Below are 17,019 nucleotides of genomic sequence, written 5' to 3'. Positions count from 1 at the left end.
ATCCGATTGTTCCCGCGGCTATTTTCGAGACGTAATCCGAGGGGCATGCACGATTCGATTCGAATCACGATCCCGGCACGATAAAAAACCGACGGGAGATGAAACGAGTGGCAGTTCTCGATAAAGGGCGTGACATGTGGCGCGCTAGCCTAAGTCTGATTCATTGGGATTCTCGTTTCGTCGACACTCGCGCACCGCCAGCGAGCCATCGTCTCGTTTCATTGTCGAATCCTTTTTTTCAAAACTTCCAACTAATAATAACCTGGGCGTGGACATCTTCAGGGTTGTCGTCGCTACCTGATCCACACGTACGAAACTTTCGATGTCTCCTGAAAAACGAACTCTCGAAATGTCTCGAACTCGCTAAATACCAACGCGAACCGTCCTCCACCGTTCTCCTCGCGTCCCGTTCTACAGCAGATCTTCAATGTCGACCATTTAAACCCGCTCGTGCGAGTACATTCTCCGCGTGGCTGAAAAATGTTGAGATCGCTCGTGAGAATCGAGGAATCGTCGTCGCCAAGGCGCACGGGTTTCCGGAGGCCACGATAAATTCGAGGGCCGGGCAAATTGAACCTCCGCGAGTACGGAAATCGAATACGTAAGACGAAGGGTAACTACCCACGGGCGGACGCGGAGAGAGAGCGAACAGCTGAGGTAGGAGCTCGCGGGACGTTGCGCCGCGACGTATTGATTGCAGAGACGCCGGCGCCGCGACGCTGGTCTACGCCATAAAACCTGCGCCGCGGGGCGTCGTGTTTGCAGGAATTCACCTGTCCACCGCGCCACCCGATATCCGCTTCGAATCGCGAACTAACTCCACTGCGAGGAATATTCCTTCGAGAACGAAACTTCTTCTCGTACGTTCGCGACTTCGATTGAGATTCGAAGTCGAGCAAAATTTGTTTACTTTCTGTGGTTTGGATTTGAAATGTACTGGATGGTATCAGTGGTCGAGGATTATTAGGAGGATCGTGTTAGATAAATTATTACGTATAAAAAGAGTGAGAGATCTGTGAGGTGATTTCAATGGCTGTAAAAATGTTTGTAGCCTGAAGAAAGCGAGCTCGAACGCGAGTGTTTGGATCAGAGTCTTGTATTGATCTTGAGCAGTTTTCCGAGGAAGCTCCAAGGTGGAATCCTGAATAAGGAGTTTCCCGTCGCAGTTTTATTTACGGTTCTTCCCGAGAGACGCGTGGGTGGAGGGTTCGAGGAAGATCGAAAGAAATTTCGCGCAAACAATCACCTTTTACAATTTTCCAGAAGCCCTCGAGTAGCGCTCGAATCCAAGCGTTCGTAAAACCACGACGAACAATAATCTGAGACCTAAAAAAAAAGTCTTGCAATTTTTAACAAAAGTTTCAAAAATGGGGTAACGAACACGCGTGTTTCTGGTTTTGTTAAATTGAAAATGTATCGGCAATCAGACGTTTTTATGGACGCGCTGGGAGTAAAGGCGAAGGACAAGGCTTCGACTCACGGGTTCCATCAGCCTTGATTCGCCATCGCGCAACCGTTTATTAAGTATCGATGCGCGAGCGTTTTTCGCTCGCGCTGCGTTTTGAATTATCCAGTAATTACGTAGCCAGCGATGAATAGCGGCGCGCCTTTAAAATCAGCCCATTATACAACCGACGATCGTACGGGACATTTTCCTGTGATTCGCATCGATCGCCATGGCTACCATTATTACCAGCCATGGCGGCCGATGGAAATCGGGGGAAAAAGCGAGATTTAACTAAATTACGGTACTCAGCTCCAGAGTTTTTGAATATTTTTACAGAGAGGCAAATTTAATATACTATCATCATCGATATAAATTTATTACCGCGTTCCTTTCATTCAGATTTCGATTCGTGTGCGCTGTACGACTCACATCAGCTTATCAGATTATCCAAAAATATATCTATACCCGTGTTTGTTCAATTTTTTATATCGAACGTAGATGGAGTGAGCAAACGCTTAAGTAAAGTCGTGAAAAGATGGTATTTCGCGTAGGATACTTTGAAATGGGTTTTCCCGGGAGGAGAAGAATAATCAAACAATAAGTGTGGAGAACGATCTTTTCTGAAAAAGTAGACGAGGTTAAATTCTTTTCTTCGAACGCTAATTTCGGGGTTTCTCAAAATTATTTTAGTGTTCTTCGAGTTCGCGAGGTTCTCCATGGCGATTTGTCAGGAGACGTTACGCCCCGCCAGTGTAATTCTGTCGCGACGTTATTTAATTGGAAGCTCGTCTACCAAACGCGTTAATTAACTCTTCCTACGCTTCGCGTCGTGGTTGCGGCGTTCTAGACGAGGCTGCACGAGCCAGGGCCCCATTGTGTGGAATCGATCGATCGGCAATCATCGAGAGGAATGCACGGACAAGTACTTGGCGATGTTTTTCGCGCTATTCCATTGCGTCGACACGGTGTTACCCGGAAAAAGAAGTCGAGGATCCGCGGAGTGCCCTCCGCGGTGCGCGCGACGACTGTTGCCTCATTTTATTTCCCCATTTATTTGCTTTTAGTCAGATTGATAAAACCATCGTGCGATACTGTAAATATTCCGCACTTTCTCCAACCACGAATGGGGTTCGATTATTTGTTTTTCGTTATTTTGCTGGACACGAAATCATGGTGAACGCCTCTGGCGTGCCTCAAATGTTCTCAGTAATTCCTCATTCAACTAAAGTTAATTCGATATCTCGAATTATCTGTTATTTAAAACTACTGCAACGTATCTCTCGCAATAATTACTTCACAATCATAATTAAGCACTCTATTTTACTTTATTATACAATTTTGGCTAGAATCCAGATCAGTTAAGTCAGCTAGGCTAGGTTATCGCCATTCCAAGCGAATAACGACTCGAATCGAGCAAAAACTAGATTCCGTATGAGCAAATCATCCGGAACCTCGGTCTTGAACATTGTATCATTACCAGTAGACGTTGGTAAAGCAGTCCCAGCACGCGTATCTTCGATTCTCCAATAGCTGCCGCAGAGGCGGCGAAAGGAAGAAGAAGATGAATTGGGACAGGATCGTCGGTTGTTCCGCTCGTGCGATTTTTGTCGGCCGCAAAACCGCAACGGTGGATAACTGAAGATAAAGAAGGCGAGAAAGAAAAGATCCGCGTGGGCGTGCCACGCCTTCGTACGAGTTTTAATAATCGCCACGATTTATCAATAAGCCGCGGCCCTAATTAGTAAGCGCGTTCTTTTCTAATCCGAGCGAGCGTTCTTTGCCTCTTGGGCTCGCTTTCTTCGTCTGAATAGACTGCGGGAAGGGGTTGGAGGGAAAAAGAGAAGAATAGGACGCGCCATTCTCATTATTGGACTGCTTTGACCACTGGTTGGCTCTATATAGTTAGACTTAGGACCTTGATGGTTCTTGGTAATCAGTTTTTACTTAACCTCGAAATACCATGATTCTGTTCTTTAATTAGGATAACGATACCAGAACTAATCGAGCTAGCTATATAAAGAAGTTATCGCGGTCTCGTTTCTGGACAGCAGACTTCCGTCACATGGTCATTGGTTCGAAGACGCGAGGAACGTGTAAACCAGCTGATAGAACAAGCTCTCCCATACGCTGGGAACACTCGCCTCAGCCTGCGAGATAAGACGGGGAGGCTGCGCGCCAGCTGAAAAGCCAGATGCAGTTGGCCAGCGTGTTTTTTTATCTAAAAGGTTTCGACAGTATGCGGACTGGGACAAAAGTGCCTCTGTGTGCGACGTTCGAGCTGGGACAAAGAGTTTTACCGGCCCACGGCCTCCTCTTTAATGCGCCGTCCTTAAAAATAGGCCGGTATTTCAGCGAAGTAGGACGTTAAGAAAGTTTTCGGGAAAATGCTGGGCAAACTCTCCGCGTCTTGTAGCGCCTTTTGTACTGGCCTCGAGGAGACGTTCTTAAAACAGCTTCGTATCTCGAGCTAAGGGCTGTAATTTAGATCTTAACGAGTATCTTTACCGTCCACTCTGTTACTGTTGTCACGCTATTGTTTAAGTATCCAAAATATTGCCAAAAGGCCACTGTCGTCAGTGGTCAGATCGCCTGATATCACAAAAATGGTCTTTCGGTTATTTAAACAAGAGATATAAGGGAGGTTCTTATAATAAGACTTTCGAATCACCCTGTAACAACTGTGGCTCCCTCTCCAGCGACCTTGAACGCCACTCGATTTCACGCGAGCTATAGCTGAGCGGCAGAGCAAACTTCCAGCGATATGATCGATGTCGCTCCCGACAGTTCCTTCGGGACTTTCATTCCCTTCCCCTCCGGAAGAGGAGCAGTCGGTTGTTTTCACGATCAGGAATCGCAATCACGGAACCAAGGAGCACCGTATCAGTCGTTCGTGCCTCTCCCTCCTTTCTCTCTTTCCCTCTGTCGTCTCGCTTCCCACGAGCCACCCCCTCGATCGTTCCGGGAAGATCGGCTGTAGGCGATAGCGGCGAGATAGCGATCAGGATCTCGACCACGATGGGTCCCATCACTTTCTCCGGCGTTGTATACACCGTGTTAATAAATGTCGAGGGACAATTTTTTCTTTTTCACTCCACGTGGCTGATGCAACGGAGGGATCCTTTTGTCCGATTGCGAGGCGCTTTCTATCGCGGTTGACGATCCAGCGATCGCGAATCGCAAGTTAGAGCAGAGGGGTTACGTTAGGCTTCAGAGTAACTGTTCTACGGGGAATTTAGGTTAGGTCAGACTGTGGGTTCAGCTGATACTGGAAAAATTGCGAAAATTATCGTTTGGTTCTATGTGAAAAATAGCGTATCTTATGGGAAAGTGAATGCAAGTAAATTGCAAGCAATAAAAGAATCCAATGAGGATTGGATTCGATCGTTGATGGCCTTGAGCAATCGATTCATCTCGGACTCTTAGGAAAAGTAACGAAACCGTGGCGAATCGTGAATAGACTCGGAATCCTCATCGTTTAATGGTCATCGATTTTTGTCGCTGGGATTTCCTGCGATTTCACACGCGCAAATGAGGCTGCGCTGTGTGGTATCCATCGACGTGGAGAGGCCGATATGGCCGATGGCTGGGTAATAAACTCGCGGGGATGTTGCGCTCGTCTGTTCTACAACCTTTCGTATCCGTGTCATCATGTTACTTCCGCCTGTCTTCGTGTCCATTAACATAACAACGAGCAGGGAAAACTCGTCCCACCGATATTGGAGACTTTCCATCCATCGGATAGCTGGTCGTGCGACCTCCGTTCCGCGATTCGATTTGCGTCAGTTCGAGGGAAAGTCGACGTGGACATGAGAAAAAGAATCGAAATGATTTCTGAGGAAACTGGAAGGCCAGAATCCGGGATAACGACGTCGGATAATTCCTCGTATCGAGTGTAATTACGGTTTTCGCGATCCTCTGATTTATAGCCGACGCAGCCTGCACTTGGACCATTTTTCACGTGACGACCAATCGATCGCGCTAATGGCTGCGTCGATGCCAGTGATCGCGGGTTTTCTGCAACTTGGTGAACTAATGCACACGCGTTTCCCCGTCTTCGAAGCAGCAAAGAAACAGAAGGGAACAATGAGAGAGTTAATGGACACTTGTCGTGCCCAAGGTTTTTTCCCTCCAGCGTGGTAGCTTGAAGACACTCGTCCAGTCTTTAATCTGCTCGTGTTTTCCACTGTAGCGTATGTTTTTTAACGTTCCGCGACAGACGAATGTTTTTTTTTTCTTCATAAATTTTCGAAGCAGTTTCTACGTTGAACAGTAAAGCAGGGCACGCGAAATGTTCGTGCGAAGGATTCAGAAGATTAAGAAAATTATTTGCAACCATCGATATTTATACGAATTTACACGTTTATAATGTAGAACAGATGTGTTAATCTACGTTGAAGCTATCGTGCCGCAGTACTCAAGGATGAGAGGTTAAACAAAGCCTGCAAGTAAATCCTGAACCGTTCCAAGCACGAACCACTTAATGTCTGCCAATCAGACGTTTTGGTAGGGCAAATCTAGGGGGCCCCGCGGTATTGCCAACCGCTACCAGATTCCTCTCTGCCCGTCTTTCTGTACGATTGCACCGATAACGAACCGGTGTTCCGTATCGTTAGGTTAGGTTCTGTTACGTAAGCCGTTGGCGGCCTTGCATTATAGCATCATAACCATTCATCCTGTCCGCTCACCTGCAATGCGCCACACTGTTTGTTCGAAGCGATACGTGAGCTACATTATGCCGATTAAATTCTGGAAACTATAACCGTTCTCCCGTATCCAGCGTCGATTGTTCTCCAATATGGCGGCTCTTTAGAAATTTCTCGAGATCTTCGCTTCAGAAATTCCACGATGATTTGACGAGTTGCGTCTGACAGGGGTGCGGTAAATTTATTAAATAAACATTAAACAGGTTTGAATAATGGTTCATAACGCTGTTGGAGGCTTCTTGGCTATTTTGGTAGGGTCATGGTTTGTTTTGTATGGTAAACTATGCTGGAATGAATATTTCTAGCAGGAAACGTGTAGCCTAGAAAGTTACCGAGTCGTAGACAATCGGTGGTGTCGCAAAGGCAGACCAGAAAAGGTCGACGAGGCGGCTTGACGTTATTAAAATCGACGTCGACGCGACCATTGACGTAAAATTCGCACGGCCCAAGAGTCAGACGGAATTCGGCCAGAATTGGCCTGGACGCGTGACACAGATGCCCATCGATGTCGTAACGGGTAGCGTCACCCCGATAGAAACGGCGTTTGTTAAAGGTCGGTGGCGCCTTCAGACGGGATAACGTCCCGCGGATTTGCATAATTCGGTAATTACCATGGGAGAGGCACGGCCCACGCCCCGACATGCTCCATGCCTCGAATCTGTACGGTCCGCGTCAAATGAAATATTTGGAACAAGAAACGACGTGACGCAAACCGACCACGTCAACAGGAACACCGTGTACGCTCCTGGAATTCCAATCAGCTGTACGCGTCGATGATTTATCGTCCATCGTCTCCTTTCTCTCGATTATCGTACATTACTTACCGGCATTTTTTATTTTTACCATTAATTCTTCCTGTTCCACGCTTGTACGTAATTTTTATTAGTCGTTGTTCGCGACGTCCTTAAAAAATCCTCCTTTTACGGACCGCTTTAATACATATTAACGATACACGATGCTCGCTCTACCTGTTTTTACAGCTTTTATATGCCTCCTACAGCAGGTTCCAAAACACTCGGTCGTTTAAGTCCACGCCTCCAATCTCCGATAGCGCCATCTTTCACTATCCGCTTTCTAATTCGTATGCACATATTTTATCCCGCCCGGGCAACTTAAGTCGATTCCGTAATCGTTTGATTTCAACGCGTAATTGGAGAAACACGCTCCGGTTGGATTATAAATTACAAGTCGATCGATTTCGCGTAAAATTATCGGCTGACGGGGGTGGGGTTATCTGGAAATTTCAGCGGACCGTTACGGGGCGAGCGTTTGCGCAACCTGTATAAATCATTGGCGGGTAAAAATGTCATCAACAGACAGGACAGTCGGCGGGGCAGGTGGGGGAGGGCTGTTCGCGAGCGCCACCACGCGCAAGAATCCCGATCCCCGTCTGCATACGATCCGGCGATAAATAATTTTCACCGTTCCGCTGTCAAAAGCCCGCCTGTGGGTGTTCGCACGTAAATGATATATATTTATCCCGGCCGATTCGCCGCGGCGATAACAGAGCGTAATCAATAACGCGGGCGACTTAATACGCCGGGAGAAGAAAGTTCCCTCGTGCTCGCCTCTACAAGTGATCCGAAATAATTGCTCGGGGGCTCCTTTCTGCTCTTTTCAATCTTCCGATACGTTTCTTGTTATTTAATTTAGCCGCTCGCGTTTCCTATTCGAAACGAAAAATTTCGACATTCGACTTGTCGAGTTTTTGGAGATCATTAATTTTGTTGTACCACCATGTATGCGTACGCTATTGTGGATCCTTTTTTTTTTTAGTTCGTTTAAGGTGATTCGTGATTAGGAAAATTGGGAGAATCAAAGTTATGCCATCTATTTTGTATGCAGCGCTTTGAGGGCATAAAGTCTTTTTTACACTTGGGATATTAGGATCTAGAATCGAATTTGAAGCGTGAAGTAACGTGACAGTAGAAATTTCATAAATTCCACCAAGAATGAAAGAAAGGGTTTTTAACGACGCAACTTTCATTAACATTAAGCCTGTTTTACACGATACAAATCGTTTCCTCGAAAATAGTGGTTTATTTTTCGACTCTGAAAGACTCGATGGAGGAAGTGCGCGCGTTGCTCGTGTTACGACTGGCGAGAACGAAATTAACAAGCGGTTAAAAGCCGACGGAACTTGAATCCTTCGGAGGGATCACGCGGAGCCGCGAGCGTTTGACGGACGGACAGATAGGGCGCTGTTCTGCTTTCACCTCGCCGCGTTGAAAAGCGGCAAAAACGCAGATATCCGAAGGCGAGAGTGGCGCGTTAAAGCGCGGCGGAAACTCGCGTCCGTGTCACTTTTGTTCGTGTTATTGAATCGTTTCGTTGAAGCGTGTTGTTCTGCTAATTTTTACACGGCATCGGTGTTCAGGTAGCAGCTGCGGAGAATGAAAGTCGCGTCGATCTCGCGCACTCCCTTCTCCCCTTCGATTCTAACGGAAATCTGGCGCGCTTTAAAATCGTTAAACCGCATTTTCATCGTAGAAAAACCCGTTGCACACTCTTAAAGGATCAGAGATACTTACCGAATCGAGTCAATTTACAAGCTTTTGTATCTCCTCGCATCGCCGTTCAGATTAAGAAAACGTGAAATATCAGTCGATTACGCCCAAAGTCTAATTAACCAACTATCTCGAGGTCTCTCGGAACTATCGCTCGCAGTTCCATAACAATCGCCTGACGTTCACGCGCGGTCTCCACTCTCAGCTCTGTTCACTGACGTCTCGACATCTCTCTGTTTCAGGTTCGAGACCTAGTGGAAAGGTGCACGTGCCCAACGCAGTTCCCAATGATTCGCGTTTCCGAAGGGAAATACCGGATCGGAGACACGAAGGTGTTGATCTTCGTGCGAATTCTCCGGAGCCACGTTATGGTGCGAGTGGGTGGCGGCTGGGACACTCTCAGCCATTATTTGGACAAGCACGACCCGTGTCGATGCAGGACCTGTTAGTAAATCTTTTTTACACGCCTCTCACGGTTTTTGTTTCCCCTCCCCCTTCGTGGCAGTTTTCGCCTCTCTCCGTTTATTTGTGTCAATTCTGACAGCCGTTAGCCGCGTCGGACAAGATAAAATATATGGGACATTGGCGACAGTTTAAACAAGGATGAGCTCATTGTCGTCGAAAATAAAGATGATCGGAGTCCTTCGATTTTGTTACGTGTTACCCGTTTGTGAGAGGCGGTACGCGTCGATCGATCGGCTGTCAGATTTATATTTGCTAAAGAAGCGCGACGACTTTGACGCAATACACCCGCTTACCTTTATTAGAATGGACGGGAGTGTTTCTTTTAACGTTTAAATTGATTAAGCCTCGTTAAATTGAAATATCCCTGCGATCCGAGGATGCAACGTAATCGTGGTTATAATAATCGCCCTTCGCAGCACGCCGCACGCTCGTCTAGTTTGTGAAACTGAAATTACCGGGAGGAAAAGGCCCGTGTAAAACAAGCTAATAATAGTTCTATTCAACTAAATGACACTGGCACCGCGTTTATGCCAGCGTTATCCAACGTTTCGTCTCCGCGCGTTCAAATCACCACGGTAAAGGTAGCTATTAATACTAAACGACGTTTCAATTATCCTTTAACGCGCGACTAGCAAAACCGCGCGAGAAACGTCAATTATGACCGATCGCAGAATCACGCGCAGACCTTTACTCGTGGTCGGCTGTTCTTTTTTTTTTTTTTGCGTTTTTAATTCAATTTGATTCTTTTTTCTTTCTATCGCAGCGCATCGCTCGATGATCTCAGCGAAGTTGATTCAAAAGGCTGGAGGGTCGTTCGACCTTGGCAGCGCGCAGGTGCATTACGAAAGGTGAGTAATTTTCTGCCTCGAAGGTGTCATTTATCTGTCCGCAGTCATTCATTCCCGATCCGCGATTTTCTGCCGCTTCCTCTATAAAAGATGCTGCGCGCGAGGAATTACGCTGTCCAGGCCTTAGAAAGGCGAGGCTGCCGGACTCAAAAGGGCACGAATGTTTGCTTAACAGCCTACGTGACAAACCGTGACTGAATCAGGCTTAAAAACTATCCTTCTTCTGTTTTTTCTTAAACGTTTGCGAAATTAAGAATTCCAATTTCGAGATTAGAATCTCTAAGCGGCAGAGATCTGCTTTGCGAGCCCTTCAATTAACAACCAACGTCCTCTGTTCTAAAATTTCATGTCATTTAAATAACGCTTCACTAACGATTTATCACTAAATACGAGATCACATAAGCGAAACGTAAGAACCAGAATATAAGCGAGGGCTAGGCAAGGTATGCGTTGAATTGCCAATGGATCGCGTCATAACAGAACTCAGCCGACTCTAAAGGTTCTAAATTCTCCATAGATTAGTTAAAAAAAGATCTAGAGAGATCGCGAAGGGTATAAAGCATAGATCCTCGAGCGTAGCATAGTTGCCTGCCCCCCAAACACGTGAGAAACCCAGCTGCTGATCCGCAGATCACCTCCTAGAACTCGACGGAGTTCGGCGTCGAGCGTCGGTTCGTGCGCAGGCGCGATGCAGAATCAGCAATCGACGCAGCTGCACGCGGCCAGGAGCGTCTCCAGCAATCGGTCGCGATCGCCCACGCCCCACCAGCCCGCTGGCAAGCACCAACAGCAACCCAGCGACGAGCAACGGAAGATCAACCGATCGAGGAGTCCAACGCCGCAGAGGAAGTTCTTGGCCAGCCCGATCCATCAGCCAGATTTTGCCAAGCAACGATCCAGATCCCCGACCCCGAAGGCCCACTTCAGGTCCAACAGTCCCACCGTCAAGCCCAACACGGAACACGTAAGGGGTGGAAGCTGCGTGGACTCGCCCAGCAGAATTTTGAACGAGGATGCTCGTTCACCCACTCATCATGGAAAGCATCAAGAATCTAAGGTGAGTAATAAGGATAGTATAAATCGCTAGGATCGCGATCTGACCATTTCAGATTGCCGCTAAGTTCTGCTCATAGTGGAATATAATATCCATCGTGAGAAATCGAGAGACACCCGCTGGAAAAATCCCCCAAAATCTGTTCCCGTAGGATGCAAAGAAGGACCTCCATCACGAGATCCGCACGAAAGTCCCCGTTTCCGAGGAATTCACGAAACGATACGTCGTCGAGGACGGCGTGGCTCGTCGAGCAGTAGAGAAGGACGACACCCCTAAATACGAGCCGACGATTTACAACTACAAGTGTCGCGAGGACTCGACCAGTCGCAGCCCGACGCCCAGCCCCCCAGCGATAAAGGAAGAGCCGCCGTTAAAGAATTTCAACAAGGATGCCACCGTGCACGCGACGTACACCAAGTCGCCGCACGACGGCGAGCATTCGGATAACTGCAGCGAGGTGTCCGACGAGGGTTACCGAAGCCTGGGCGCAGTCCAGCCGACCGGTGGAAACGGGAATCCTGGAACGTGCGCGCAGGGATCGCCCACGGTTGCCGATTGTCAAAGTGAGTAGGACTTCGTTTGCCTTTCGCTATTGGGATCAGGTATTTTAGACGAGCGTTTTTCGGCGCACAACCGAACGATCTCGTTACTCTTTCCGCGGTGGGATTTATGGGCCGCCCAGAGGACCGTGTGGGTTGGCACGCCTGTTACCTGCACGTGTCGCAATACGCGTCGCATGGGTCGAGGCTGTCGCGGGAATTCGTGAATAGGGAAAGTTTTTTTTCTGGAAACGTATTGGTGCCTCGATTCTGTTAGGTGTTGCGAGATTAGATTTTGAAACGGAAGGATTTTTGCGTGAACGCTTTCCGTTTTTTCTTGGATATCGAGTTAGGTAGGGTTAGTAGGTTGATAGTGGAGATTGTAAGGGTGGAGGAAGTATCCTTGCAGACCAATAGATTCTAGACGAACTATGTCTTACGAAATTCTTTTTTTTTACAAAACCTCAGCACGGTTTTATATTTATCTAATAGTAGATGATTTATTAGTATTCTTGCACAGTGTTTTCTTTGGCGATAAACAACGAGCTACGAATCAATCTCAGGATACGACCCGACAACGTCAAGCGAACGAGACACGGTGGAAAAGAAAGTGGTCGCTAAATAGACTCGTTTAGCATACAGGCCGTTTCATAACAGGACGCGGAGTGAAATCGCACGGACGATCGCGATAATCGCGTCCCGCTGCGAAGGAAACGCACGACGCTCGCGTGGCTTTCCGATCGAAGCCAGTCATTCAGTTTAATACGAGCGTATCGGCGATGCACGAACAAAACGAGCTATTGTGCGTCTGTTCACCTCGCGTTCTCGAAAAATAAACCCGTGTTCGCGATTTAAAATTTCACCGCCAACCTACTTTCTGCGATTCTCGTCGCGCGTCGCATTAATTGCTCGCCCTAACTTAACTTCTATCCAATGCACCTTCGTTTACAATCTCACGACGAGTCAGTATCGAACGCGTTAATTGATAGGATAAACCTAACTCGATATCTTTTATTCGAGAAATGTCACCGTCGAGGAGAAGAGGAGAGGCAAGTTCCAATAGGGAAATGGAAACTATGAAAGCAACGGCACACGGAAACCGGCGTCTCGAGTGGAAAGATCGGAGTATGTGTCAAGTGCGTGAAGCACGTTATTCGAGGCGGAGCGTTATCGAGGATCGACCGCTGGCGATTGTTCCGCGGACAGGTTGTTGTTGAAGATCGCCCACGCTTCGCGATACGCGCACACAAATAACCCTTTCTTCGTGTAATCCTTCACGACCAGTTAAATGTCAGGCTAGTCCGCGCGCGCTTGTACAGATACTTTGAATATTAACGAGCTACAGGGTGGTCCAAAATGCGTTGGTTAGATAATGGCAGCCGAAATAGGCGAGCTCGATTACGTGGGACCATTACGCGTGTTTCGTTCGCAGAGGCGCGATGGGCGTAACGCTACTGGAATCGACTTTCTTTTTAAGTCCGTCGTGGGAGGAGACGTTATCTTTTAAATATCGATCGTTCAAAAGTGTGGCGATTTAGTAGTCGAAGAGCGTTTTGAATTTGAAATTTACGATTTTATTGGGTTATTTCTTCGCATAATCGCGGATAGAAAGAGTTCCAACGAATTCTGAATAACTTGGAACGCGTCCACTGTTATACAGAATAATTCTTTCTTAATGGGATACGTGGAAATTGTTTTTGGCAATGCGTCGAACGCCCGACGCGGCATTAAGATGCGCTCCACGATTTCACCGGACTGGTTCCCGCGACTAAAAGAGCATTTATAACCCCCTAATTGGCGGGCCTTCGCTAATAACTTTTTTTACGCCCAATAAAGCCACAATGTAATCGTTTTCCATGTCGCGCGAGGCACGGACACGTGCATCTTTTTATCTCTCGCATTGGCTGGGATTGCGCAACCGTAATTCCCGCGATTAAAATTGAGAAGTCAATCACGCCCAAGAAGGATATCGTAAAGATATGAAAGTGGCGAGCGATACGTTTACCCGAATCTTTTTGTTCACAGGCGAGATTAAATATAGAGAGACATTGCGAAAGATCGCGAGCGAGCAGTTTTCCTTTAGCATCCTTTCGCAATCCATTTAGCAAAATTTTAGACGTTTCTTCGAATAAATTCCAATCAACTCTCGAGAATGCAAATGAAAACGGGCCAGACGAAATCAATTAGCCCGCAGGCCCACGAAATGTCACCGGCGGGCCGCTCGACCGTTCGAAAGCGCTCGATGTAAAGAAGTCAAACGCGATTATCTCAGCCGTCCATTCGGCTGGTTGCCCACGCAGTGTTACTCGACGCCGATCGAATCCTAAATCGCCGCGAAATCCACTTGAATTCGCTTGAACAAACAGGGAGGGACCCGATGACGCTCCCCGGTTGACATTTGCGTGCGATTGCACGCGAAAACTATTCGATTCCTCGTTACGTAACTCCAATTGCGTAAACTTAGCGAGTCGATGGCACAATACGAACATTTAGGATGATCCTGCGTAACCCACTCCCTCCTAGCGATTTTTAGACCAATATGGGTTTCAATAAATGTTCCCAACCCAACCTGACGAACCCAAATAACCCAAAATCTGGACTCCAAAACCTTCTTCACCAGTAACCCACAAACTTATGGTCCCATCCCACCTTCTGTTCCAGAGCAACCCACTAAACCCGAGCCAGAGGAGAGGTCCTGCGTCGAGACAGAGAGCATCGAGACAGGCCTGCGTAAGACACGCATCGGTCCAGCGAGTCCTCTCCGCGCTTCACCCTCGAGAAGCGTCGCCTCCTCCTCCGGGGACCGCACTCCCCGTGCAGGTTCCATCGTCCGCGAGAACAGCAACGTGTCCAGAGCCTCGTCCGGCAGTAGAACCCCGAGAGACAGCAATTCCAGTCCAGAAGGCAGCCCGTTGAAACGAGGCGCCATCAGGAACAGCCTTCGCAAACCTCCAACAGGCAGCCTGAGCAAGGCATCGGCAATGGCGAAGATCTGCCAGAGTCCTGTAAGCGGCAGCAACACGTGGAACGGTAGACAAGCGAGACAGAGGCCCAGCATCCAATCAGACACCTTTCTGAGCCCTCAAGTGTCCTCCACCTGTCCAACCGCGCCTAGTTTCTCCAGGAAGAGCCCAGCGAGGCAGAGTCTGCCCAGGCAAAGCTCCAATGGTATCCAGTACGACAGAAACGGTCGACGGATCAAAACCGCGACAGGCTCGCTACAATCGTCGCCCACGAAGGCTGCCAATCCCCTCCTCGAGCAGATCCTCCAGCAAGTAGGCCACTTGCAGGACGAGCGTGAGGTGTTCCAGAAGCTGCAGGATCTGTTGAGGAACTACCAGGCCCACGGTACAGGGGACGGTGTCGCGAACATGGAGTTCACCAGGGCGTGGATAGACGGTAACGGGACCGTGGCGTTGCCCCAGGACAATCAGATGACGGCCAGCCCTAGGAAGGATCCGAAGCCAGCGTCGGAAAGGGGGGGTTTATCCAGGATACCGGCGCCCGTTTACAAGAGGCCGATGTCCGTCGCGTCCGACAGCGTGTGAAGCGTCCCGCCGCTGCCGTACATAGTCCGTAGGAGGTCGATGCCGATGACGACGCCGGTACGGAGTGTGTCCTCGAGGTCATCGAGCTCCTCGATCGCGGACAGGCTGGACTCTGGGGAGCCTCGCGAGTGCCCGTCGCTTCCTTGCTCGTGACGCCCTCGATATTAGAGATCCGATGCCGATTGCACGTGCTCGCGTGGACGTGTGACGCTCGTGTGGAAAGGTAGGAGGATGTTGAAACGTTTTTGGAACGGTATCGGAGCGGTATTTAGACGGATGTCATTTTTTTTTTTATCATTTCGTTGAGAGGGAGCGTGATTCGATGGTGCTCGGAGGGTTCCTTTATTTTGAAAGAGTGGATAGAAGAGGGTCACGGTTATTGGTAGTACGGTAGACGGTTCATTTTGTTTCTTCGTTTAGAGAGGGATCGTGATCTAACGTTGAAGAAATTATAGTACAATTCGCTAGAAATCTCAGAGCATTCGCAGTGTTTCGAATGGTCCTTGAAACCCCAAGATGAGTCAGTTCGGTTAAATGAGACCTATTGATGCCCCTTGGATAGTCCACTGTGCTCGCGAGGGCGGCTCAGAAGGATTCCCAGCGTGTATATTTACTTAAAAGCAGTGGGGTCCACCTTTCCGCGTGTCGCGCGATCGCAGATCGATGGCGCCCGATTAAAGGAGAGCTTGACTGGCCTTAACGGTACGGGGTCGATCAGTTAGCTCGTAGGAGTCACGTGTATATCGGGGTGGTGCTTGGATGGTGCTGAACGAGATGACGTTCGTAATGCAAATAAGATTATAAGGTGACCAAAAATAAAACGACAAAAAAAAAAAATGAAAAAAAAAGAGAAAAACAGAAAAAAAGGTAGAAAGAGACGAAGATGAAAAAGGGTTAAGGATGAAAGAGACGAGGAGGAAGGTAAGGCTGGAGGGGCGAGGGGGAGACTCGTCTCGTCGACGAACGACAACAACGATTTCAATTGATGAAACAGACGGAATTCAAGCGAGCAATTAGCTGATGCACGGCTGTTGCGTTAATGGCTTCCCGATCGATTTGCTTCCAGTCAGTTAATTGCACCCCGGCTGACGGCTCGTCGATTGATCCAAGACGAGAGATTATACCTTGCACGGTGGACACACGCGACCGCGATCTCTCCTTCTCGTTGCGCTGCTTTTTCTTTCTTTCACTTTTCTGATCGATTACTGGCTGTCTTCCTTTCCTTTCTCCTTCTTCGTTGGATTCTTTTACGAGCAAACAGTCGTATGGAACGCGTGGGATTTCCTATCGGAGAATATAGAACGGAAGGCTTACAATTTTTCCCAAATAAAAAATAGATTTCTATACTTGTTTCCATACATTTTCATGGAGAAAACGAAGGGTTCTTTTCAAGTATACGATTTCTTAATATCTGATCTAGAATGAGCCACGAATCGATCGTGAGAAGATAAAAAATGGCGACGGAAGAAGGGACAATCGCGAGTCACGTGGCCACCTTCCTTAGCTTAGAGCACGCAACAGGTTGACGAGCAGAAATCGCGATCCCTCGACGATCCAAAGAGGAGAGTGGATCGTCGAGCGATCGACGACAGGATCTTGGATTTCGCAGTCAGAATTTCTATGTTCGATCGATCGAGAAAATTATTTATTTATATAGTCTATCGGTTGTATTTATTGAAGACGATTTATTTACGCGTTGCGAGTTCGCTTGTAGGAGTATCATGCGCGACGAGAAGAAGAAGTGTAGGAAGAAACGCGGATGGAGGATCGTAGAGGAGGAGGAAGTAGAAAGTGGTGGAGGACGCGAAAGGGAGAGCCGAGCGTTCGGATTTCTCGGTGAGAAAATCAAATTTCAACCCCAGAGACAGACTGCATTATTGTAGATAGCGACGTGTCGTCGAATTAAAA

General features: G+C 48.0%; 1 protein-coding gene across 2 annotated transcripts in view; it reads left to right on the top strand.

Annotated features, from left to right (window-relative positions):
* LOC143429788 (GAS2-like protein pickled eggs) overlaps positions 1-15,379 on the top strand; it is a 49,698-nt gene extending 34,319 nt beyond the window's left edge. Inside the window, exons 4-8 of one of the 2 annotated variants that reach the window (XM_076905580.1) lie at positions 8,900-9,101; positions 9,886-9,970; positions 10,613-11,027; positions 11,176-11,587; positions 14,225-15,379. In XM_076905580.1, the coding sequence (XP_076761695.1) occupies positions 8,900-9,101; positions 9,886-9,970; positions 10,613-11,027; positions 11,176-11,587; positions 14,225-15,111 (2,001 nt within the window). In that variant the 3' untranslated portion in view covers positions 15,112-15,379. Of the gene's footprint in view, positions 1-8,899; positions 9,102-9,885; positions 9,971-10,600; positions 11,028-11,175; positions 11,588-14,224 lie in introns of both variants that reach the window. The other variant, XM_076905578.1, reaches the window with a different exon arrangement.
* Positions 15,380-17,019: the final 1,640 nt, after the last annotated feature.

This window comes from Xylocopa sonorina, chromosome 12 (assembly GCF_050948175.1).
Source record: "Xylocopa sonorina isolate GNS202 chromosome 12, iyXylSono1_principal, whole genome shotgun sequence".
NCBI lineage: Eukaryota > Metazoa > Arthropoda > Insecta > Hymenoptera > Apidae > Xylocopa > Xylocopa sonorina.
The sequence above is the reverse complement of the archived record's forward strand: the minus strand, read 5'-3'. Positions and strand labels throughout refer to the sequence as shown.